We start from the raw sequence: 25,189 nt of genomic DNA, 5'->3' as shown, positions 1-25,189 counted from the left end.
CCTTGGAAATACACATTTAAAATCGAAATTTAGCATAATATGTCCCCTGGTCCATAAAATGCACTGCAGATACTAGGCTGCTATCTCATTCAACTGTCAGAGTAGTTTATTTATATACTATATATGGAGTGGACAAACTCCCCCCTCTATCTCTCCCCTCCCCCTCAGGGTGTGTTCTCTCTCCTTTCATAAGCCTCCTCCTCCTCTCCATCAGCTCACAGTCGCTCAGGAACTCTACTCAGTGTCATTGGAACTCTATCTATTCACCTGAGACGGACAGAGGGACTTTAGTCCAGTCATGATTCGGGTCTCTTCGCCCCTGTTTGTGTTGTTACTGGTTGCGGTGAGTACTTCATGTGTTTTGGTTTTCCTTCTGTTACAGACTGAAATACATTTTTAGAAACTGACAATCAATTCAGTTTCTATTGCTGAATTGTCTTCAAACTAGTGTTTATAGTTATAAATGGAAACATAAGCAGTAAAACTACATAACCGCCTTTTACCTGGCCGAAACTGTGGGGAAAAAAACCACACACAAACAAAAAATCCACTCTGTTCTAAGGCAAAACAAAGTCGAAGGCCAACAATATTCTTCAGATAGCTGTTAAGGTGTGTTTACCTAACCATGTTCAAATACCTGGCTACCATGGTTACGCGGATGTGGGCTCTGACATGCCCTTATCATAACCTGTGAGCTTGCTTACAAGAGTTCAATGAATCCAGAATGAATCATAGAAATGCATTATGAAACGGGTAAGCATCTTAAAAACCAAAGTAGTAAATAATGTATTATAACCTTGAAAGGAAAAAAGAAAAAAACACATGCCCGGAGCATCAGTGGTAAACCTGAGTCAAATTCCTTGTTATTGTAGCCTACTCATACTTTTTGATGTTGAATAGGCTACTTGACAGAAAATGTCAAGTTTTTTTGCTTGTTTGTTTAGAAAACGATCTCCAAGCACAATATGCCAATTCTATGGGTAATACCAATTCATAACTAATATATTATGTGGCCAGAGTTGAGATACCAGACCAGGTATATAGGTGTAGTATGGTTGCTCAAGGTGTTTTGATTAATTAAGCGAGATAGACTGACTTACCGACCAAGAGTGATGCTTTTTTTTTTTTTTTACCATACATCAATATCTAGATGTTTTCTGTTCTTCAGTGTATAAGTATTGGACTTCATTCAGATCCACACAAACTAATTTGATTGTGAAAGAAAGGACACTGCTGCTGTGTCCTTTCAGTATATACTGCTGTATATACAGACACTGCTGTCTGTATATACTGTATGTCTTCAATGGATTAACACCCTGTGCATGTTCTTTTTGCTCAGTCAGTTTCCCATAAAAGTTATGCACCTGCCTGGTGATAGTTGACTGAATATGAGGCTTGATGTCAATCTCCTAAGGGGGTGTGGGCCATTCCTCTGAAAAGAAAACACAACACAAAGGCCTTAATGTTATCTTAATTCAAGCTGGTTCTAGCAGTTCATGCTTGCAATTCCTCTCATTCTATTGGCTGACTATCAGGTTGGGATAACACTTGTATTCTTCCACTAAGCAGCAAGAAAATGGTCTGTTTCAGCCAAAGTGAACTTTGCATAAGCAGCACTAGATGAGATCTGCTCATCTCCCTCTACTTTATTGCTGGAGGGCTAAAGATACCTGCTTGACCTAGACAACAGACTGGACTGGAAATGTAACATGGAAGCTGCTTCCCTACAGGAAGGGACAGAGCAGACTCTACTGTATGAGGAAGCTTAGATCCCTCAATGTGTGCAACAAGATATTATAATGTTTTACATAGCTGTGGTCTTAGCAGCCAACTGTTGGGGCCTGAAGGCCGAATTCCACCGGCTGCATCTCCGGTCCTTCTCCGCTCCAGCACGGCAGAAACAAAAATAGAATTAAGAGCAGTCAGTGGGTGAGTTTCCACCACGGCCGCTGCGCCGTCTCTCTGCTCCGCTGCTGCTCCAGCTCTCCAGTGAAATATAGGTTGCGTTCCGAATCGCATACTCTTTCTTTTTTCTATTCTACATACTACATTCGACGATAAAAAGAATCTAGTTAGGATGCAGTAGACATACTATTGGGACATACTTTTCTCTCTTATTTCATCATAACATTGCGCCTTGATCTTGCCTCTTGCTTTTATATCCGTCGCATCCCCGTTTGTTTTCATAACATGGACCTATAGGCTTCGTCGATGTTACGTCACTTCACGTGCGCACTGGATTGTGGGTCAGAATCGCCCAAATAGGATGCACTTTTCAACACTAACAATCTTGGCCGCATGAAGTAGACCATCCGGGTATTCTAACCATCCTAAATCTGGCCACAAGAATCGGGACATCCTAAATCTTTTTTCTACATACTATATAGTAGAAAGTATGCGATTCGGAACGCAACCACGCAGTGCTTCTATTTCTGCCGGATGCCTGAGCTCACCGCATCAATTTAGCACAGAACACATCGAGATAGACAGGAACACAAGCGCCGACAAAACAATAAAACCTCCGGTTAATTTTCAAAATAAGACACTCGGTGTTCACTGCAGGTAACAATCTCAAAACAGAGACACATACAAGCATGTCCACTGTTCTTTTACTCGTTCGGATGGGAATAATAACCTTCCGTGCGTTCGTTGTTGTGTAAATACCATATAGGAGAATCATATTATCAAGAGCGATCGCCCGTCACTTTTATTACCGCGGGAACTCCTCGGTCTCGCGACTCCAGCTGTTCAGCGGAGCTGGCCGTGCCTGCTTTGAAAACGGAGCCGGTGGGTATTGCCGGACGTGAGCGCACGGAGCAAAACCGTTGGACACCGCACCCGCAGCCAGTGGAATTCCGGGGTAAGGCTCCCTCAGCTTCGCTGTAATAAGAAAGAGGAGACTCCCTTTTAAAGAAGTGTTCGACTAGACAACAGTCTAGCTTAAAAACAGGAACGTTTTTCCTTTACCTCCTTTTGACTTAAGATGACTGTATTTTAGGGACCTACATCGCTGTAGTATGCAGCCAGGCCAGTAGTTGGCGGTTAAACTTTGTAGTAGATTGCCCTTCAGGTGCAATTTGGCTCATGTCTATAATCTGTCTCCGCTGATCAAAGTAAACAGTAATGAGTGCTCATAAACTTATCAGGGATAACAACACAAACACAGCTCTGTAGTCCGCTAATTGGTTTATGTTGTCTTTTAATTAATGCATGGCTATTTTACTGCAAATATGCATGTGTGAAGAGAAGCTGTGATGTAATTGTTTCCACGGGGACCATCTTTGCTAGTTTACACGGCGATGCTGGAGATGCCTATTCAAAAGATTTCACGCTGGAACCTGGTTTGAAAAGTTTTAGTTTTTACTCCCCCAAATTGCAGTTGTCATGTAAACAAACGGTCGAAACGTAAAAAAAAAAGAACATTTTTGCAACTTTGCTGTGTAAATCATCATTTATCCATCATGGTATGAGCCCCAGTTCTCTGGAGGTAAACACAGAGCAGGGAACTTAATGCTGCCCTGTCACGTGATAACCACCTCCTGCGCAGCACTTCAGTTAGAAGTAGCAGGAGTGAACGGCTCCTATTACCTAGATCAGGGGTGGCCAACCAGTCAGAGACAAAGAGCCACATATTTTACTGTGTTACTGCAAAGAGCCACATCGTACACACGGGTACACACAGTGGCAAAGGTGGGCCACAGAGTTAGAGTGGGATGGCCATCGCACACCTGAATGAATAGCATGTGATATGCTGTACAACCAATTCAAAGATGATTTATAATCCCAAATGCCCAAATCATGTTAGTATCCATTGTAATGTTTGTCAGAAAACTAAACCCCTGAAGGGGTGTCTGGGGGCATCCCCCCCAGAAGATTTTTTTGTGTTTTTAACATGTAATCTAAGCATTCTGGTGCATTCTCGCGAAGATAATAAAGGAAAAAGTCAATATTTATTTCAGCTCAGATGAATAGTAAAATTAGCAAGACAACATAACTTGCTAGCAGCCAGATGCCTAACAACTGGACAGAGGGACGGATGACCACTAGCTTTTGACCAAATATCTTGCTAAAAAAATAAACCTTTATTTATGAAAGTCTGCCCTTGCTAAGAACATGTTACACTTGCTAACTACAAACTTAAATTTTTTTATTCAGATTTCAAAAATCTGCGGGGACACGTGCCTATACATGTGCATGGGTGGCACGCATGTCACAAGCACACTTATGCTGTTTTCAAGACCTTTGCTGACCAGAGACCAGTTTTAGTGGCCACAGTCCTACCATTAATTTAGTAATTGAAAATTGCAAACTGATCTCATATCAGTGGATTGGAGTGTTTGTGTGATGAACTTGGCAACTACCTATCAAAAAAAGTTAATAAAGAAAAAATAATACATATCATCTCTGAACTAGGATACATATCAGGAAAAAAATGTAATCAAAAAAATAAAATGAAAATAAAAAATAACATTTGAACTGGGGGGGGGGGGGGCACTGGAGTGGCCAGTAAGATTTCAGGGGGGGGGGGGGCTTTTTTATTTTCGCGGGGAGCTTGCACATGCATGCACCAGCATTATTTATTAATAAAAAAAAAATTAAAAAAAAAAAAAAAAAAAGGGCCCCACACTAGGACTTGAAACGGGCCCCCAGATCGTTAAGGCCGCCCCTGTGATAATGACAGGACTGGACTAAAGACGACAGGGCAGTCATTTTCAACAATGAACATTGTGTGCACTGCCTCACACACAAACTCTCAGTTCAACCAAGTCCACAAACAAAAATGTAACAATTTAAAATAGCGTTTTTCTCTTACTATGCATGTTGCTTTGTGGGACTTACTTTTAGCATGGAGAGAGCTGAAGTGGCGCTGAAGATTTGAAGCCTTGAAATGCGCAAATGACACCTGGCATATAAGGCAGAATGGCTTGGCATAACGTTCAACAAAAAATATGAACTCTCCCACTCTGTTTCGGAGCGAACTTGACACAAATAGTTTACTCACGGAAAACCTCCCTCCAAGCTGAGCGGGCAGTTTTATGTTGCGTCCGCACCAAACGTTTGCGAACGTTATGTTGCGTCCTCAATTAAACATTTGCGAACAGGCATACACATAGGGCCTACACATTAATAAAATAAAACATGAAATAATAGACAACATGTAAAACGAACGTAAGAGCCGCATGAAACGTTTGCGAACATGCACACACATAGGCCCACACAAAAAAAAAAAGTATAAAAAAAAAAAAAAAAAAAAAAATATTATCACATAATTTGATATGAACTGAAGAGCCGCACGAAGCTGGGCAAAGAGCCGCATGCGGCTCGCGAGCCGCGGGTTGGCCACCCCTGACCTAGATGTTCAACAGAAAGATGTTGGCGGTCTTTTGTTCCTTTGCAGCATCTAGAACTTTTTATCAGGACTGCTGATTTGATGCTGCTGTAGTTACTGTATATTCATATTGTTATTATTTTGAGGCAATATTGCACACTGACAGGATGCCAAGCTATCTTACGCATTGTTCATTTAATTCTCTTTTATATCTTCTGTCATTTTATTTTATTATCATTTAACTATTGAAGTGGACCATTGTTTATCTTGGTATTTTTATTTTTAAAGGCAGACTGTGCAACATTTCAATGAAAAAATAAATTATAGAGTCACACAAAAATAATCCCTCTCAATGATCACTTCTGCCCCACTAGAATATGTGGTGGTGTGTTTATCTGCACAGTCCTCCTCTCTCTGGCTGTATTTTACATAGTAACATTTGTTGGTATTGTTTTGTAAACAGAAGACTCTGGGGGGTATACTACAAAGCGAGATTAAGGGCTGAGCGAGGTCTGTTGAGTCTAAAGCGGTCTAAAGCCAGAGTTTTCAGTATCACGAAAGGTGGCTCTCTTTCTACCTGGCTAGATCACCGTGGTAACAGAGGCTGCACGGCTAACCTGCCCAGACCAGTTTTTGTTCCAGAGTTTGAGTTTAAATTCGGCTCTTAGAGCGCTGCCCTTTAAGGAAACTACACATTTTGAAATCCCGCGGAGGCGCGGACCTGACTATATTGTCTGAGCGATACTTCTCACTGAGTAAACTAGTTAAATCAGTAAACTTATTGATCAGTAAGTTAATGAACAAAACGAAGCCGTGACATAAGGCTTACATTAGAGTGAACTGTAACATCGCGCTGCGGCTTTTTGCCACATGCATACAGTTATTGATGCAGAAAATGTAAAATAGCCTAGACCTACTGTATGCAGCGCCACTCTATGCTCTCACCTCAAATGATTTTACCTGGTGATCTACACACACTGGCTCTAATGAAGCGTTCTATAAAATCACAGGTTGCAACATTATTTCACTGTAGGCTTCTTTCTTTTCATAAGTAGCGATTACAGTTACGTGACAGGTGACAGCTGTCACAGTTCGGACATCGCTGCAGACTCGCAGGTTAAGCTTCTCACAGTAGATTCATATTTGTCCGGAAAATACAGACTAGCCTACAGGTTTTGTATCTAGGCTATTTATTTTAATGGTATTTATAAGATGCAAATAAAGGGCTATTAGCCTAAATCAAAATCAAAATTGTTTTAATTTTGATGTGGCCCAAAACTAACGTGATTTTCCACATAGGCTGCTATGCTATTCATTAGGGGACAGTGTCAGACTTGAATCAGATTCTTAAGTGTAGGATTATCAACTAGGCTAAATGGTGTACTGTTTAAATCCGAGTTCAACCTTTAATTGCTTTATAATGTCACGTTACGCACTGCGAGAACGATCTGTAAAATAAATTAATCAATTCAGTAGCCCAATTTTCTGACAACATTCCACTCTCTCCTTATTTGCAGTAAGAGTTTTTTTCGGCTCTCTGTTTTCTGCTGTTCTGTGATAATTCAGACTGACAAACTCTTCCTCTTGAGTGAAGCTTTGTAGTATACCCCTCAGGTCTAAGCTCTTCCCTGCTACTTCACGAGGCCCAGAACACAGAGCAGAAGCCTCTCCACTTCCTTGACTGGGGTTAGCTTTGGTTAGCTCAGTGGCTAACACACTGACATATACTGTACTGTATGTCTAACTGGAAAGTGGTGTCCTCTCCCTCCTCCGAGGACCGTGCAGGTAAACACCACCACACATTCTAGTGAGGCAGAAGGGAAATTGAGTCTGATTACTTTTGTGAGACTCTATAATTTTATTTTTAACAAAATGTTGCATAGTGGGGAACTGGATTGTTGTCCAGTTTCACACTTGGGCATTAATCAATGAATCCATCCACCATCCATCCATTGTGTTGTAGGCATACAAAAACAAAACATGGCAGAGTGACAAATGGATTATAGATCCAATGATATAAGAGGAAATAATTAAATGTTTTATTGCTGCCTCTCACTCATCTAGCTGTTTAACCATGTGGTGAAGGCGAACCCTGGAGACAACCTTGTAAGAAAAAGAAGGGAATGGATTGTCCCTCCTAAGACACTGGAGGAAAATGTGGACTACACTCAAGAAGTATCCGTTGCCAAGGTGAGTCATTTTGGAAAATAACCCCCCAAAAAATCACGCTGAAGTTACTGGAAGTATTGCATTCCGAATTGCATACTCTTTCTTTTCTCTATTCTACATACTACATCTGGCAATAAAAAGAATCTAGTTAGGATGCAGTACGCTACAATTGGGACATACTTTTACTTGTTTATTTCATCATAACATTGCGCCTTGATCTTGCCTCTTGCTTTTATATCCGCCGCATCCCCGTTTGTTTTCATATGGAGGCTTCGTCAATGTGACATCACTTCACGTGCACAACGGATTGTGGGTCAGAATCGCCCAAATAAGGGGGCGCCCTTAGCTCAGTTGGTAGGGCGTCCCCCCCATGGGCCTCGGCCAGCGGTGGACCCGGGTTCGATTCCAGCCCGCGGTCGCTTTCTGCACGTCACTCCCCTCTCTGCCCCATTTCAACTCTGTCTCTACACTATCAATAAAAAGCATATAAAAAATTTAAAAAGAATGGCCCAAATTGGATGCTGTTATCAACACTAACATTCTTGGCCGGATGTAGTAGGACATCCGGGTACTTCTAACAGTCCTAAATCTGGCCACAAGAATCGGGAGATCCTAAATCTTTTTTCTACCATACTAAATAGTACAAAGGATGCGATTCGGAACGCAGGGTCAGTTTAGAGTGTATTGCAGCACCAAGAACACGTTTGCCTTCGAAGGCCAAGATAAAAAAGTTACAAACACACTACAGGACATTGTGTTGCATACATTGAATAAATAGATCTAAACATATACGTAGGTCCCTCTGCACTCCATGGAGTAACATGTGCTCAAAGATACAACACCTGTATGAGCTTCACCAAGCTTCAGTAGTATGTGTCACTTATAAATAATAAATAAAACAAACCCACCTTCACTCACCAGAGGGGGGCAGTGAAACATGTTCAGCATCCTAACAGTGGAGGATATCTTACCACACACCAGCATGTGTGATGTACTGTCAAATTGTGTTTCTGCTGTACATTTTTATTTATTTATTTATTTAATCTTGTGCAATTAATTGAACACGTCTTCTGTTCTGTGTTTCAGATTCGATCAGATTATGAAAGTAGTCATTCTATTGACTACTCTCTAGAAGGCATTGGTGCAGATCAGGATCCCTTCAATGTGTTCGTTGTCGACCGCAAGACCGGACTTATTCGTGTGACCCAAAAGCTTGACAGGGAGTCTATCCATATGTACAATGTGAGTGATGTATGACAGATTGTATTCTATTCTCTTGGTCTTTTTACGCATTTTAAAACACTCAAATCACACTCATTATTGACACACACTGTATATGTTTATAAATGTATTTACTAAGAGTGATGATAAAGACATTTGTATGTTCTGTTCCAGCTGTCAGGTGTTGCTACACACACGGATGGCAGTCATGCCGAGAAAAAAATTGAAATACGAATCAAGGTTAAAGATCAGAACGACAACGCTCCAGTATTTGGAGTCATCAAGCCCGGGGAGGTGTATGAGCTCAGTGGTGCAGGTTAGTGTTTCTGCTCTAGTGTACATCTCTGACCAATGTCTATCCTGTTATAGCAAATAATGATTGCACTATGAATTGTTTTTGTATAAAAAGGATTATCTATTGTGTTACTTATTTCCTGTAAGCTGATTGGGATCACTATCAGCCTGTGTGTGTGTGTGTGTGTGTGTGTGTGTGTGTGTGTGTGTGTGTGTGTGTGTGTGTGTGTGTGTGTGGAAAGACATTGCCCCCCAAAATGATGTAGAAATAGTAAAAATTGAGTTGCAGACCAAACATTTATTATAAACAGTATGTAAACTATGTTTTTAATTATCTACTGTATTGGTTTCCCTTAATTGCTGTTAAACGTAATTTCATGACAAAAGTTACTTTTGCAGTTTTGAATTTTTAAAACCCAAAACAACACACAGCGGGACTCTGCGGTCCAGCGATAAGAAAACGTTTTACAAGACACTTTATAAAGACAGTAAGACACTTAAAATAACGATCTCTGCCTATACAAAAAGTTCTGACTTGGATAAATTGATGGAGCGATTGATGTATAAAACCATCCGGTAGGCTACATGTGTCTGATGACGGGCCGTTATATTAATAATAAACAGCGCGCTGCACATTAGAACAGCATGTACATTAAAGATCTTGTATCCTTCCTGAGAGGGCAAACATGATCATTGTGTTACTGGTTCCACATTGGGAGGGATAGCAGAGTGACCGCAAGCACAAAGATAAATGTAATGCCATGAAATTAGAGGTGTTATTGGAAGAGAATAAAATTAAATATAGCTCAAATAAAAGCCTCTGCAAATAAAAAAGGTTGCATACAAGTACAGTCAATCGCTCCTATTACTTTTGTGAATACAGCAACTGCATAAAAGCCCCGCTTGGCTTCATTCTGTGCATCCCGATCCTGATCCTGCATGACATACCATAAAGGACTGGGGACAGTAGGCAACACCTTCGAAACTGCTGTGGGAGACGGCAGCAGAAATAGTTACAGTGCACCCAGTGCGCTGGTACGACCCGGATGAGAGGAAATGTCAGGGGTTGTTTGACTCCTTCAGCTACACATCAGTCTTTAACTCAAAGCTCCAAATTGCATTGCTGGATTGAGCGATATGTCTGGATTATTTTTTGTTTCTGTCAATTCTATCAAAATACATAAAACAAAAAACGCGTTCTCTACTCTCCTCCTCACCACCTTGTCTGAATGCAATGCTGTGCCGTTAAGCACCTACTACACCTCAAATGATCAGATTTAAATCACAACAACTACAATTATTTTCAGGCTTTGTAAATCACAGTGCAGGTGCTTAATTAACCTGTTTAGATTTTCTTCTCCCATATTTTGCGCACTCAGGAAGAAACCCTCGACGTTGCATATTCATTAAGGCAAAATAACTAAATGGACCTCAGGTGTTATTTTCAACTCGGTCCTCACTGCAAACCATAAGTGTTATTGTTTCCACGTTTTATTGAAATTCAGTTTGCAAAACCTTTTATACACGCAAACGTGTATTAAAAAAAGTGCACCCTTACAGCTTTTTACTCTGCCTGCATCCGCATAAGATATATATTTTTTTTAATGGTTTATACAGCATGTATGTATCTTAATAGAAAACTTGAATTGATATTACATAGCAGCTAGCACCTCTGGTAAACTGTTACAACACTTAGATTTTCAACCACTGGATAAACCAAGATACACCCTCCGTTCCGAATCGCATGCTTTCTACTATTTAGTATGGTAGAAAAAAGATTTCGTTTTTCCCGATTCTTGTGGCCAGATTTAGGATGGTTAGAAAGACCTGGATGTCTGCTACATCCGGCCAAGATTTTTAGTGTTGAAAACAGCATCCTATTTGGGTGATTCTGACCCTTAATCCAGTGCGCACCTTAAAGTGATGTGGTACCGAATTCCCCCATGGCTTGACAAAGACAGAGGCGGCAGACTGGACAGTTCATCAGTTTCAGGTTTATTTCAGAAGAGATTCCATCAGGACATTTACAGAGGATTTCGTGGAGCGTTGAAGCAGCAGGCTGAGATGCCGCATGGCACTCTCTTTAAAGTTACAGGACTCGTTTATATCTGTGTGTGGGGTGTATCAGGTGTGTTAATATCTACAAATAGACAGGCTATCATCCCCACAACAAGTCAAACACATGTCCATTCATGGGTGTTTTCGTCTCTTACCAGTGACCCCTAACCTTTAAAGGCCTACTTCACCGGTTTGAATATGAAGGTGTATTGAATTCTGAGATCCTATGTAGTATAAATGTGCAAAAAAAATTGAAATTGGTTCATCCTAGCCTGAGAAAAGGCAGAAAGAGTGTTTTTTTTAACCCTATATTAATCTTACTGTGACATCACAGTAAGATAAATATAGGGTTAAAAAAAAAAACTTACTTTGTAAATATTACTGTGATTTCTCCTACTGTGACATCACAGTAATATTTACAAAGTCATTTTTTTTTAACCCTATATTTATCTTACTGTGATGTCACAGTAAGATTAATATAGGGTTAAAAAAAAAACTCTTTCTGCCTTTTCTCAGGCTAGGATGAACCAATTTAAAAATGTTTTGCACATTTATACTACATAGGATCTCAGAATTCAATACACCTTCATATTCAAACCGGTGAAGTAGGCCTTTAAGACTATCTGCTCAGCAACCCTGGTGAATATAGTCTATTCTAATCCACCACAGTGACGTCACATCAACGGAGCCTCCATATGATAACAAATGGTGATGCGATGGATATAAAAGCAAGAGGCAAAATCAAGGCGCAATGTTATGATGAAATAAACAAGTAAAAGTATGTCCCAATAGTATGCCTGCTGCATCCTAACTAGATTCTTTTTATCGTCGGATGTATTACGTAGAATAGAAAAAAGAAAGTGTATGCGATTCGGAACGCAGGAACAGTCTCAACATTAATGTTAAACTGTTTTGTGATCCAAGATAGTCTGTTCCTTGGCTTATGTGTGAAATGCAATGCATCCAATTGGCTGTTAGAGTACATCAGACTGAAGATAGTAAGGTATACCTACATAAACTATCCTGTTTAATGATGGTTTCATTTAACACTGTTGTTTATAGGCACTCTGGTTATGAAAATAACTGCAACTGATGCAGATGAACCAGGCAATGAAAACTCTCAAATGGCCTACACTATAGTAGATCAGAATCCATCCCATGACATGTTCTCCATTAGCAATGATGGGACCATCACTGTCAAAAAGCTTTCCCTGGACAGAGAGGTATGGACAACAGCAACATTGTTGTTTTTCTTTTAAATATATTTAATATGTATACTTTATAAATGAAAACCTTTTCCTTGGATAAAATCATGGTAAATGCGTGCGCTAAAAAGAGATGAGTAAATGGTCATTTATTGTCCAGACAGATAACTGAAAGGTTTACTCCATTAGCTTCATCACATTCTGTTGACAACAGGTCGGAGTCCTTCCCCTGTCTCAAATAACTTATTTTCTATTCTCGCCCTCATGACTTTAACTATTGCTAATTCTACAAACACAAAATAGTGTATCTCTAAAGACGCCACTGTCTGCCGCTGTCTAAACACACTGTCAGTGTACCACTGGCAATACATATTGCTTACAATATTCATAAAGGCTTGTAAGGGTAATGCTGCTGTTTCCCAACTGCCAAACAAGAGCAGTCCATGATTACCTTCCCTTAATGTATCATCTAGTGGGGAGGAATGGACTCAAATAAGTAAAGAACATTTGCCGGTGTAGATATTTATAATAATGAACTAGAACATTACACTTAATATAGCCTCTGCTGCATTAAAGAGAAGTGGAGAGTTCAGTATCCCACAGGATGTTGTGTCATCTACAACATTGTATTATTTCAAGCACTGAAAATGTGTATGTCTCACATAGTTTACATAGTATAATACAGTACTGTTTTTTCTGTAGCTATGTGTATTAGATCATTTGAATTTGATAATTTGACTGAACATTCAGCATACAAGTCCTGACTGCCTGCGAGATCTATGGGTGTCCATGGACAGCCCGGATTCACATACACTGAATGAATGTGAATCTTATACAGTAATGCTGTACATGACAGTTGTTGCTCTTAATTATCCAAGATGCACCAATAAAAAAAAATGTAATCATAGTTGGTAAGTCATCGTCTTTTTATAGACTTAAAATTGTATTTATGATTTTCTAATGTTTTTTTTGTTTCTTATTTCAGGCGGCAGATCAGTACATTCTGACAGTGCAAGCTCAAGACTTAAATGGCAACCCAGGCGGACGCAGTGCAACAAGCACTGTCACTATTAATGTCAGGGATGTCAATGACAACCTTCCCACTCTGGAAAGAGAGGAGGTAGTTTTCTTTCTCACACAACTCTCACAACATTACATGTTGAAGAAATGAACCTTGTTACTTTGATCTGATTCTGTGTTTGACTTGCAGTATGAAGGCAGCATTGAGGAGAACACACAGGGTGTGGAGGTGATGAGAATCAAAGCAGAGGACCTGGACGTAAAGAACACAGAAAACTGGGAAGCTGTGTATGACATTGTGAAAGGCAATGAAGCTGGATACTTCAGCATTAAAACTGACCCAATAACCAATGAGGGCATCCTAATGCTTGACAAGGTACTGCTGACAGCAATACAGCAGTGTTTCTGCCCTTTGAATTGAGAAGAATTGTCAGTGTTGATCTCCAAGTCTTTTGATGGAGGAATTTTGCAATATTTATCATGCTGTATACTCACACATCATGCATCCTCTCACACATCATGAAAAGGTGTAGGTGTAAACATGACTAGACTTTTTTTAGGTTGGTTTTTGGTCCAACACTGAGAAAAAAAGGTCAGGTTTTCATTGAAAAAAAGCGGTGATGGTCTATGGAGGACCACAAGAGTCACATAATTAATAAAGCATTTTATTCATTAATAACTACTTTTACAGATAAAATAGTCTTTCATGCATTTATATTTATTCATATATTAACACTGATAAGTAATTCATTATTTGATATTGTAATGGGAAAAAATATATATACAGTCATATGAAAAAGTTTGGGAACCCCTCTCAGCCGGCATTATAATTGACTCTGCTTTCACAAAAAAAATATAAAAGTGGTATGTCTTTAATTTACCAGGAACAGCTAAGTACTGGGATGTTTTCCAAACAAAGATTTTTTGAAAAGCAGTATTTGGTTGTATGAAATAAAATAAAATGTGAAAAACTGGCTGTGCAAAAATATAGGAACCCTTGTGGTTTTGTTGATTTTAATGCCTGTAACAGCATGTAAAACTGATGACTTTAAACACAAAGTTGGTTGGATTATGTTGTTAAGCCTTGAACCTCATAGAAATGTCTGTTTAATCATGAGAAAATTTATTTTAGGTGCCTAAATGCAAGTTGCACTTCTCTTTGACTCTCTGCTGAAGTGAGACAGAATGGGATCATCAAAACAGCTCCCAAAAGATCTGAAAAACAAAGATTGTTCATTGTCATGGTTTAGGGGAAGGCTGCAAGAAGCTTTCCCAAAGGTTTCAATTGTCAATTTCGACTGTAGGGAACGTTGTCAGGAAATGGAAGGACACAGGCATAGTGGCAGCTAAACCCAGGCATGGCAGACCAAGAAAAAAACAGGAGCGGTATAGGTGGAGGATTGTGAGAATGGTTGCACACAACCCACAGATCACCTCCAAAGACCTGCAAGAACATCTGGCTGCAGATTGTGTATCTGTACATCGTTCAACAATTCAGCGCAATTTGCACCAAAACATCTGCTTTTTATAAAGACCAAATAACTTAATTTTTGTCTCATCAGTCCAAAGCATTTTCTTCCAATATGAAGCTGGCTTGTCTAAATGAGCTTTTGCATACTCCATGCAACTGTATCTGTGGCGTGGGCGCAGAAAGGGCTTCCTTCTCATCACCCGGCCATACAGATGTTTTGGTGCAAATTGCACTGAATTGTAGAACCATGTACAGATACACAATCTGCAGCCAGATGTTCTTGCAGGTCTTTGGAGGTGATCTTTGGGTTGTGTGCAACCATTCTCACAATCCGCCGCATATGCCGCTCTTGTACTTTTCTTGGTCTGCTAGACCTGGGTTTAACTGCAACTGTGCCTGTGTCCTTCCATTCCCTGACAACGTTCCTTACAGTAGAAATTGACAATTGAAACCTTTGGGAAAGCTTCTTGTAGCCTTCCCCTAAACCATGACAATGAATAATCTTTGTTTTTAAGATCTTTTGGGAGCTGTTTTGATGATCCCATTCTGTCTCACTTCTGCAGAGAGTCAAAGAGAAGTAGAACTTGCATTTAGGCACCTAAACTACCTTTTATCATGATTAAACAGACCTTTATATGAGGTTCAAGGCTTAACAACATAATCCAACCAATGTTTTGTTTAAAGTCCTCAGTTTTACATGCTGTTACATGCATTAAAATCAGCAAGACCACAAGGGTTCCCATATTTTTGCACAGCCAGTTTTTCACATTTTATTTAATTTCATAAAACTAAATACTGCTTTTCAAAAAATCTTTGTTTGGAAAACATCCCAGTACTTAGCTGTTCCTGGTAAATTAAAGACATACCACTTTTATCTTTTTTGTGTGAAAGCAGAGTCAATTATAATGCCGGCTGAGAGGGGTTCCCAAACTTTTTCATATGACTGTATTAAAATAATTTACGAATGAAATATTATTCCACCAGTTAAGTCAGAACTAAAAGAGGATTTACAAAAATATCTTAAAACAATCACTAATGAATAAATAATGAATAATAATGTAATTTAAATATCAATTGAAAATGCAATTTTAAAAAGTTGACTGCACCATTTTCATTAAAAAATGTATTATAGAGTCAACTGAAAACAATTCCTCTCAATTATCCCTTCTACCTCACTAGAATGTGTGTGGTGGGTTAACCTGCACTGTCTTTTACATTTTGTATGTGTTCATTGTGTGTTCCATTTCACAGGCTGTTGATTATGAGGACGTGAAGGACCTTGACCTAGGACTATCTGTCAGAAACAAAGCTCCATTATTTGATGGATCTGGAGCAAGTTCTGGAGGTAGTATAGGTATCGGAGGGGGCAGCAGTGGAGCAGGAGGAGGGTCAGGGGGGGGAGGAGGAGGAGGGTCAGGGGGAGGAGGAGGAGGAGGGTCAGGGGGGGGAGGAGGAGGAGGGGGAGCAAGTGGTGCCAGTGGTGCCAGTGGTGCTGGAAGTTGGTCTGGAGGGTCTTCATGGCAAGGAGGGACTCAATTGAAATCCTATCCAATCAAAATCAATGTAAAGAACCAGATTGAGGGACCGGGATTTGAACCTAAAACCAAAGCTATACCCATCTCAGAAGGAGGCACCTTCAACATGAAGGATGTTATTGCCCGCTACCCTGCAAAGGATAAAGACACAAGGAAAGAAGCTAAGAATGTCAGGTCAGTGGATACACAAACACATAAACATGAAAGCCTCATTTCCTACACTCATAAGAAGTGACACAGCTTATTCCTGCTGCAGATATGTCAAAGGTTGGGACCCTGACAACTGGCTAACCATCGACCCAGACACTGCTGAGATCAGACTGAATAAGATGCCTGACAGAGAATCTCTATACCTGGTCAATGGAACATATGAGGCCAAAGTACTGTGCATTTCAGAAGGTACTATCTTCCACTTTGTGACTGCTCCAAAGGTAACACTTTTCAATAAGGGTACATTTATTTTACTGTTAGTTAATGCTTAGTCAATACTAAACATTAACTCATCATTAGGTTACAATTAATAGATGCTTAGGAAATGCTTGATACTTCAAGGTTCAGTAAGCGGAATGGTCAGTTTAGCTAACTTCCTGTCAGTGACTGCAGTTAGCGGTCCCCTCCCTCGTCCCCACTTCACCACATTAATGACGTGGTTAATGACGATTACATGCAGAGCGAGTGACTGAGGGATCGGCTTTATGAAATGCGCACACTATATAAGTGATCACTGTATGAATAAAGAGCGATTTAACACTTATATTAACATAAATAAATCGCTTAGTTCACCTTTAACAATACAAATGAGTTAACTTGGCATAGTTAATGCCTAACCAAACATGAACTTACTGTTAATAACCAAGCATTAACAGTTAGTTAATACTTAATAAACATTTACTCACCGTTAATAGCATTATGTTAGCATTAATGAACAGTTACCCTTAATGTAAAGTGTTACCGCTCCAAAATGCAGATGTGTATATCAAACTAGACATGTCAACAAATGTTGTGGATATCCAGTTGTTTGCTCTCAGTATCTTGTGTACAAGATGAGAAGTGGATATAGGAAGGCAAGGCAAAATGGTGCCTCCCCTGGGGGTTAAATCATTTGCCCAATGTAAAGACTAAAAACAAGTTTTAAGATCTGAGTAACAGAAACATGTATGTAAAGTTGCATGTTAGCTACCACTAACATCTGTAAAAACATTATACTGGCTGTTGAATGAATACATACTGCACCAAGCTGTCAAGTTTACACAAATAAAGAAAGGATATGAATTGCCTTATCTTGAACCTGAGGGGTATACTTCGAAGCAAACTCAACAGAGCCTGTCTCTCTTTTCCTGATCTGGTTCAAGATAACACAAACCCTCGCTCAGAGCTGACCTGTACTACGAAGGCAGTTATCAACCTCCTATGTTGAACGAGGGTTTCAGCTTCAGGCTCTGTGCGCGTCACACCTGTTGTCCATCAACAGTAGTTGTCTATGAAAAATAATGATCTGATCTGTTTTCCAATACAGACATGCCCGGTAAAACAGCCACAGGCACCGTTGCTATCCAGGTGGAAGATTTTAATGACGAATGCCCCACTCTGACCAGTAACATCCAGACTATGTGTATCATGGAGGATTCTGTCATTGTGAACGCTGTTGATAAGGATCTATTCCCTAACGGACCTCCTTTTGACTTCACCATCGTCCCAGAGGGCACTTCGGGCAAATGGCAGGTGGAGCATCTCAATGGTGAGCAGAAACCTTCTGATTATTTAAATGTTATAGTACATAGATAGAAAAATGTACTTGATAGAAGGTTGAGATAGCTCTGTTTCTACATGAACTGGTGTCTGCCTCAGATAGTCTTTTTTTGGTTGCCAAATTGAAACTTCTCAACATTCTCAAGGTTCAAGGTTCATTTATTGTCATTCAATACATGTAAGCACATGAATGGAATGAAACTTGTGACTCAGGTTCAGCAGCGTACCGTAGTGACAGAATTAAAAGTGACAGTAAGAATAAATACATTACTAACTAGAATAATTTAATACCTGAGATTATATCTAAAACATATATACTGTATTAATAAAAAATGCACCATGAACTAAAACATACTTTAGTCTACATGTTCAAAACATAGTTTATAAAGCAGAGCAGCAGCATTAGCAGCAGCGAGGCAGATGGGTCAGGCAGTCAGTCAGAGAGGCGCATAGTTCTTGAGTCTCACAGCCTCTAGAAAGAAGCTGCCTTTAAAGGATTACTTCACCGATACGGACAGTGAAACCGGGAAAGTATACATACATATATTTTTTTAAATCATTCATTGTGGAATCTACATAGTGTCTGTATTTGTCGAGGGAATCGCCAACAACTGTATTATAAGTAACATGTACAGAAGAGGGCTTAGTACACACCCCATAGGCATTCTGATAAGGATCCACGTTTATGTTGATGGTGTCTTTTATGCAGGCCATGACCAGACAGAATGCTCAAAGCATTTCATGACTGTCAGAGTGAGAGCCACTAGACGATAGTCATTCAAACATCTCACAGCTGAGTTTTAGGACACGGGATGATGGAAGATGTCTTCAGACATGTCGGCACCACAACCCCACTTCTGTCTCTGTAAACACCACTTCCTCCTTTCCGTCAGCTACGATCTAATCCTTGTGTTGGGAATCATCAGCAGATGAACTGTACTTCAGCACATCATTTCCCATGTTAGTGGGAAAAGTTAGTAGAGTTAGTACGCTGGTTGCCGTTAACTGAGAAGCCGCTGCACTGCTGCGCGCCGTCATGTTGAGTACACAACATGTAATTGCTGCATTAAGGGAACACACTACACTGTCTTCTACAACAGATACTTTAGGTTTTGCAGATAATAGGTCATAACCTTAAAACTACATCCAAGACTAGGACTACTAGAACCGTGTTATTGAACTACAACATGGAAAGGCCAGATTTAGGCTTTAGTCTTCAATCCAGAATACCATAAACCTGACAATGAAGCCTATTCATTTATTAACATCTTGTTTGCCTGTAGACACTGCAGCTATCCTGAGGGCCCAGGGGACCATGTGGCCAGGCTTTTATGAGGTGGAATTTCGGGTGACAGACCAGCAGGGAGAGGCCTGTCCAGAACCACAGAAAGTGCAAGTCCAAGTTTGTACTTGTGAAGATGGAGTGGTGTGTGGAAACCGTGGGACCAGCAAAGGAACAGAGTTAGGACCTGCATGCATCGGACTGCTATTGCTGGGTCTGCTACTCTTGCTGCGTGAGTATATTCTGCTGAGGGTGTGTGATCAAAACAACATCCAGTGTTTTTTCAACAGTCCAAAAACATGCAGATTGTGTGATCTGAAAACTGAATCGGCTTCAAATCTAAAGTTCTTACCTATAACATAATATATTAATGAGTATATTAGCATCAATTAAATAAATAAATTAAAAACTCAAAAACTTGTTATCAAATCTTGGTATTGAAATTAACATGACTCTTGGAACTTTATAACAAAACAGTGTGATTAAGAATCCCATCATCCACAGTTAGAAGCATTTCGCCAAGCTAAGTTTTAGGTTGATTTGATTTAAATGTAAACTTTCAAATGTTAAGCCACAGGGAACCAGTGTTGTGATTGGAAAATAATCAGATCATAGTCTCTAACAGTCCCAGTTTAAGGTTAACTCTGAGATCTGATTTCTTTTAGATGTGCCTGTGAGTCTTTCCAGCAGGTCCAATCACCCTTACAAAGCCACTAAGTTGGACTAAAAGGTTGTTCTTGTTTTAACAGTCATTCCTTTGTTGCTGCTCTTCTGCCATTGTGGGAGTGGGGGTCTACCAGGGGGCTTTACTGAGATGCCTTTTGACACCAAGTCACACCTAATTAACTACCGCACCGAGGGACAGGGAGAGAACACGGTAACTCCAACGCGAAACACATGACCATCACTGTTGAGGACAGAAATGTTGTCATACAGACTGGTCGCTTTAGAGAATATGTCTGCTTGAACGCTGCATGAAGTGATATTTGACCCAGCAGAATAACTGTCGACTCTGTTCTAACATTATTATCATTGACCTTTTGTAGGAGGTGCCGCTTCTGAGCATTCCGACACAGGTGGCAGTGGGTACAGCTAATTCAGTTTCAGGAATGGCTCCCATGCCAGGTTTCACTATTACGGATGGGATCAGTGGCCACTTTAGAGAAGAATGGGATATGAATCAAGGTGGTCGCTGGGAGTTGGGGGCCAAAGAATCAGGAGTGGGTGGAGGAATATATGACGGCATGGCTCTTCCAGATCACTTCCTTAAAGAGTACTACGCTCAGGTAAATAAACAATTTCTTTAACATATTGCAGAATTTTTTATTTTTTTTCAAATGTCCAGAGAAAAATCAAACAGAATAAAAAAATTAAAAATGAATAGCTGGTAAAGGTAATATTTATTTCCCAGTTAAAAAAACCCTGTTTTCTTAAACTGTCAATTAGGGATGGCCATAGAATTTTTTCTTTAACCGGTTAACCGGTTTATATAAATAAAGCTTGCTTACTTACTTACTTACTTACTTACTTACTTAACCACAATAATTAACGGTTATTAACCGGTTAACTATTAAGATTTAATGTAGCCTATTTATAGTGAAATACATGAAACATTATAGCAGGGCTCCCGAACTTTTTTTGTTCCAAAGACCTGCATATTAATTTAACATAACATTCACACGGCACATTGTCTGTTGTGAGAAGAGGTCTAGTATGCGAATGTAGGAGCAGAAAGTGAAATAAGTGACTGAAAAGGGACATTTACACACACACACAGGCTTAGGGGATGGGTAGCCTACGGAAACCCGGTGCTAAGTAGTGCTGAGCACGGGGCAACATTTTGAAAGGCCGTAGTATTGATAAACTCCAACGTTATCAGTACAGCATAACGGTACTTTACGCTTTTGTTTATGACGGATTTTCGCTATTGGTCCTCGCACCCAAGCATGGCAGACCTCTCTGTGTCTGTGCAGGGGCACTCACTGCCTGTCTGTCACTCTCTCACACTCACTGAGACGGTGATAAATGCAGAACAGCATCCACCTCAAGAAGGCTAAGTTAACCCATTGATGACGGCTGCTGCTCGATGCCACATTGTATCTCCTGCCTGATGCTGCGTCGCACAGCATTGTTACTTTATCTAATTTTCATGGCCTTCCCAGCATAGAATGCACTGTCATTGGTTCAAATACACATGAGGTGGGTTTTGTTGATTTTTTTAAGACCACGTGACCACCCAAAAGTTGTGTGGTTTGCCGAAAATCACGTCAATCAAAAAAATAAAAAATAAAAAAATAAAACAAAATAATAAAAAAAAATACGCCGGCTGTGTCGGCGACAGAACAGTTAGTGGCGTTTGTTGCGCAGAATCAAGGTCTACTATAGACTACTGACGAAAATCACACAACACATTGCATCTATTTATTAACAATATTTAATAATTTTCTAATTCATCTAATTTTGACGATTTTTTGAAATATTTGTTGGTTTGTAAGCGCTAAGGGAGCATGTTTAAATAAAACCTGTGAACCTTAACTTTTAAATGTATTTTATTTCATGTTTCTATGTGTTACACAGGCTTAGATATTAAGGTTTTGGTAGACTTGACAATTCGTACTATTTTTTCAGAAAACCCTCAGGCATTAAGGACATGCATCCTAGATTGCCATAGTCATCAATGGGTTTTAAGCTAGCGGCAGCCCACGCTGTTAATTAAATTATACAAACACATGGCAGGGGAGTGTTGTGACCATAAGTTGTGACTGGCTATCTTTCTGGGAGCGTACCATGGACCTATTATAAAGTCAATCAAAGCAATCGATAAGTTTGTACTCTTTTGAAACCTATTTTAAAGAATCACAAAAACCTAACAAACTCAGTCTATGTTAATGGCATACCGGTTTGAACACAGACTTAAAAAGCTTTTAAGAACAGGTCATTTTACAGTTGAATTAAAACATGGCCTGCATAGTGAAAGCCAATTAAAGACAAAAACGGTAACCTTGGTAATGATTTCCTGTTTGTCTTTTCACAGAAAGTCATGAGTGGAAATGAGAACCTTGGACTAAAGGACGGTCTTTTGGTTTATGATTACGAGGGCCAGGGCTCCTCTGCTGGTTCAGTGGGCTGCTGTAGCCTCCTGGAGTCTGACAATGGCCTGCAGTTCCTTGATGACCTTGGGCCAAAGTTCAAGACCCTAGCTGAAGTCTGTGGAGGCAAGAAGATCACAACTGAAGTCAAACAAGTGTTCCCTCCTCTGCCCAGTGCCTCAATCAGCACTCAAAGCTCAGTATCAAGTTCAATGATAACCAAACCTCAGCCCCCTTCACCCAAGCTGCAACCGACTGTCCAAGAAACTGGGCAGACTGTGGTCAGTGATACATCTGAGCGTTCTCAGATTGTGAAGGAAAGCACAGCCACTGTGAGGGAAGGGATAACTACAGTCGAGAAAGGGATGGCAAATCAAGGCCAGATGCTCCTGCTACAGCAGCAGCAGCCCGTCTACTATACCACCACCCCCATGATGCAGCCGATGCAGTACTTAGTCCAGCCACAGGTTCAGAACACCATGCTGGTAGCTGAGGCACCATCCGCCAACCTACAGGGCATGGTACTGTTTAACAGCGCCCACACTGGACCTGCCCAAGGCATGGTCATCCAGGGGCAGACAGTGATGTCCAGTGGACATGCCCAGGGCCCCGGCATGGTGCTGGTGGAGAGGAGTGGGGTCACAAGTGGTGGTTCCAATCTGATCCACACTGGCAACCCCTCAGGCTCTCAAGCCATGATGGTCGTGGAGGGCAAAGTCCCTTCAGGGTCAATGAGAGTGCTGAATGGGAGCCAGACCTGCTTCATGCAGGGGGGAACTCTACAATCAGGAGGGCTTTCAGGGTCTCAGAGAGTCCTGGTGGTCGGAGGGTCAGCAAGCAGTGGAGGACAGCTGCTCCAGCAGACAGAAGGTCTGTCCCAGAAGAGTGAAGTCTTTGGTGCTCAAAGAGTCCTCTACAGCAATGGAAGCACAGCAAGTGGCTCTCAGAGTAGAGTGGTGGGTTCATCTACCACTACAGTGAACACAACCCCCTCTTACCGCAAGGTGGTGGTGCAGGAGACAAGAGAAATACACTGATCGAGTTATTATCAGGACCTTTTTAGTAACGCCAATAAGACTCTGGCTGGGTCCAACTGGTGATGGGAAGCTTTTGGGACTCAATTTATGCAAGACAGCGAATGGAAAGACGCAAGGTTCTCTATACTCCCCACTTTATATTTGATATAATATAATACAATTCTCAAAAAAAAATGTTTTGTCAATCCATTCAAACCTGTCTTTGGTTACATAGGACTGCATCATGGCTAACTCAGACGGCTCCCTTTCCACATTTGTTTTAACATGTTTTACATACATGTGCTTTTTTATTTTATTTTTTACAGCACTGTGCAGTGACACAGTATGTACAGACAAAATCATGTTCAGTATACAATGAGTAGGCTACATCTTCATGTTTTTTGTTGTTGTCCTTTCTCCTATTTTCCTATTTCTCACAAAGTCAAAAGCTATCTGCCTTGTTGTTTTGCAATTGCACCAACACAAAATAAATCTGAAAACCAGATTGTCTTGGAGTTTATATCAGCTGTCAAAAAAACACAGGTATCCTTGTCCCTCTCTTGTTATCTGATCTCTGTAATGTAACCAAATACTTCACTCTGGGTCAGTGGAATCCTCCCATTAGTGGAGGTGTGATAGATAGTAGGTAGCGATAGATACTTGATTCATCGCTGAGGGGAAATTGTATTGTTTATTAATAATGATCAAAAGTGAATTATAACTTTGGGCAGTCCATTTCCTCTGGTTGTAGGAGTCATTGTAGATGGTAAATACTATTGGCAGCTATGTCCTTCTTTACTGTGTGTGTGTGTGTGTGTGTGTGTGTGAGAGAATGCTGCTGCTACAGGTTTGCAGTACAGTTTCCTGCTGAACCGGTTTTCATCCTGAGCACACTGAATAGTATCACTCCACCCTTGTAGTCATCAGCACTAAGAGAGACTGATTGAAAAACAATTCCTTAACCTAACACGTCATATTAAAGAGATGAAAAGTATGTTTTTTTCTTCATTTTCAGTTGGTTATTGATCAATAGTTTTATTCATCCACGTCAACACTACTCTTTCTTTATTTTACATCACACTTTATTATGCAAAATTACATCCATCTTTTAGAAAAGTTCCAGGCAGCATCGAACAAATATTTCATAAACATATTCATGACACTATTTGTATTGTTTTAACATTTGCTGTATTTTGAGTGTTTTTGTATCAATAAAAAAATCTATCTAATAAAATTAGTGTTATCAAACGATTAAAATATTTAATCGCGATTAATCGCATCAATGTCATAGTTAACTCGCGATTAATCGCATCTATTCTAGCCTGAATGTCCCTTGATTTATTTTTGTCCAATAATTTTTTCTCATGTTAATGCTCTTATCACACCCCTTCTCTACACCCTTGTAATTCAGTGTATTTCTTCAAACATATCATAATTTGCAATTCAGTGCAAATAACCCACAATGTAGACCCCCACCCCTCATCCCTAGAACAGCATACCCAAACATAATTGGAACTTCTTTTTTTATTTAAAAACCAAACCATAAAACAACATAGGCTATACAAAACAAATAAGTATTAAAGGCCTACTTCACCGGTTTGAATATGAAGGTGTATTGAATTCTGAGATCCTATGTAGTATAAATGTGCGGAAAAAATTGAAATCGGTTCATCCTAGCCTGAGAAAAGGCAGAAAGAGTGTTTTTTTTAACCCTATATTTCTCTTTCTCGTGACATCACAGAAAGAGAAAT

General features: G+C 40.1%; 1 protein-coding gene across 1 annotated transcript; it reads left to right on the top strand.

The window, feature by feature from the left end:
- The first annotated feature begins 224 nt into the window (after positions 1-224).
- Positions 225-24,657, top strand: LOC307254705 (desmoglein-2.1-like). Its single transcript, XM_080033184.1, has 14 exons — positions 225-343; positions 7,394-7,519; positions 8,585-8,740; positions 8,894-9,035; positions 12,134-12,294; positions 13,262-13,396; positions 13,487-13,672; positions 16,019-16,476; positions 16,559-16,701; positions 17,819-18,040; positions 19,335-19,565; positions 20,083-20,210; positions 20,380-20,619; positions 22,368-24,657. Exons 1-14 carry the CDS (start codon positions 299-301, stop codon positions 23,457-23,459), a joined length of 3,465 nt encoding a protein of 1,154 aa, XP_079889310.1. The 5' UTR covers positions 225-298; the 3' UTR covers positions 23,460-24,657.
- Positions 24,658-25,189: the final 532 nt, after the last annotated feature.

Source organism: Ammodytes marinus (genome assembly GCF_949987685.1).
Source record: "Ammodytes marinus genome assembly, chromosome: 8".
In the NCBI taxonomy this organism is placed as follows: Eukaryota; Metazoa; Chordata; class Actinopteri; order Uranoscopiformes; family Ammodytidae; genus Ammodytes; species Ammodytes marinus.
This window is presented reverse-complemented; position numbering and strand designations above follow the sequence as displayed.

Bases quoted from the DNA above. Each gene is read 5' to 3' on its own strand.
- LOC307254705 (XM_080033184.1), top strand. From the start codon at position 299: ATGATTCGGGTCTCTTCGCCCCTGTTTGTGTTGTTACTGGTTGCG. The intron at 9,036-12,133 runs GTTAGTGTTTCT...TGTTGTTTATAG, and splicing joins GTATGAGCTCAGTGGTGCAG to GCACTCTGGTTATGAAAATA. The intron at 20,620-22,367 runs GTAAATAAACAA...GTCTTTTCACAG, and splicing joins TTAAAGAGTACTACGCTCAG to AAAGTCATGAGTGGAAATGA.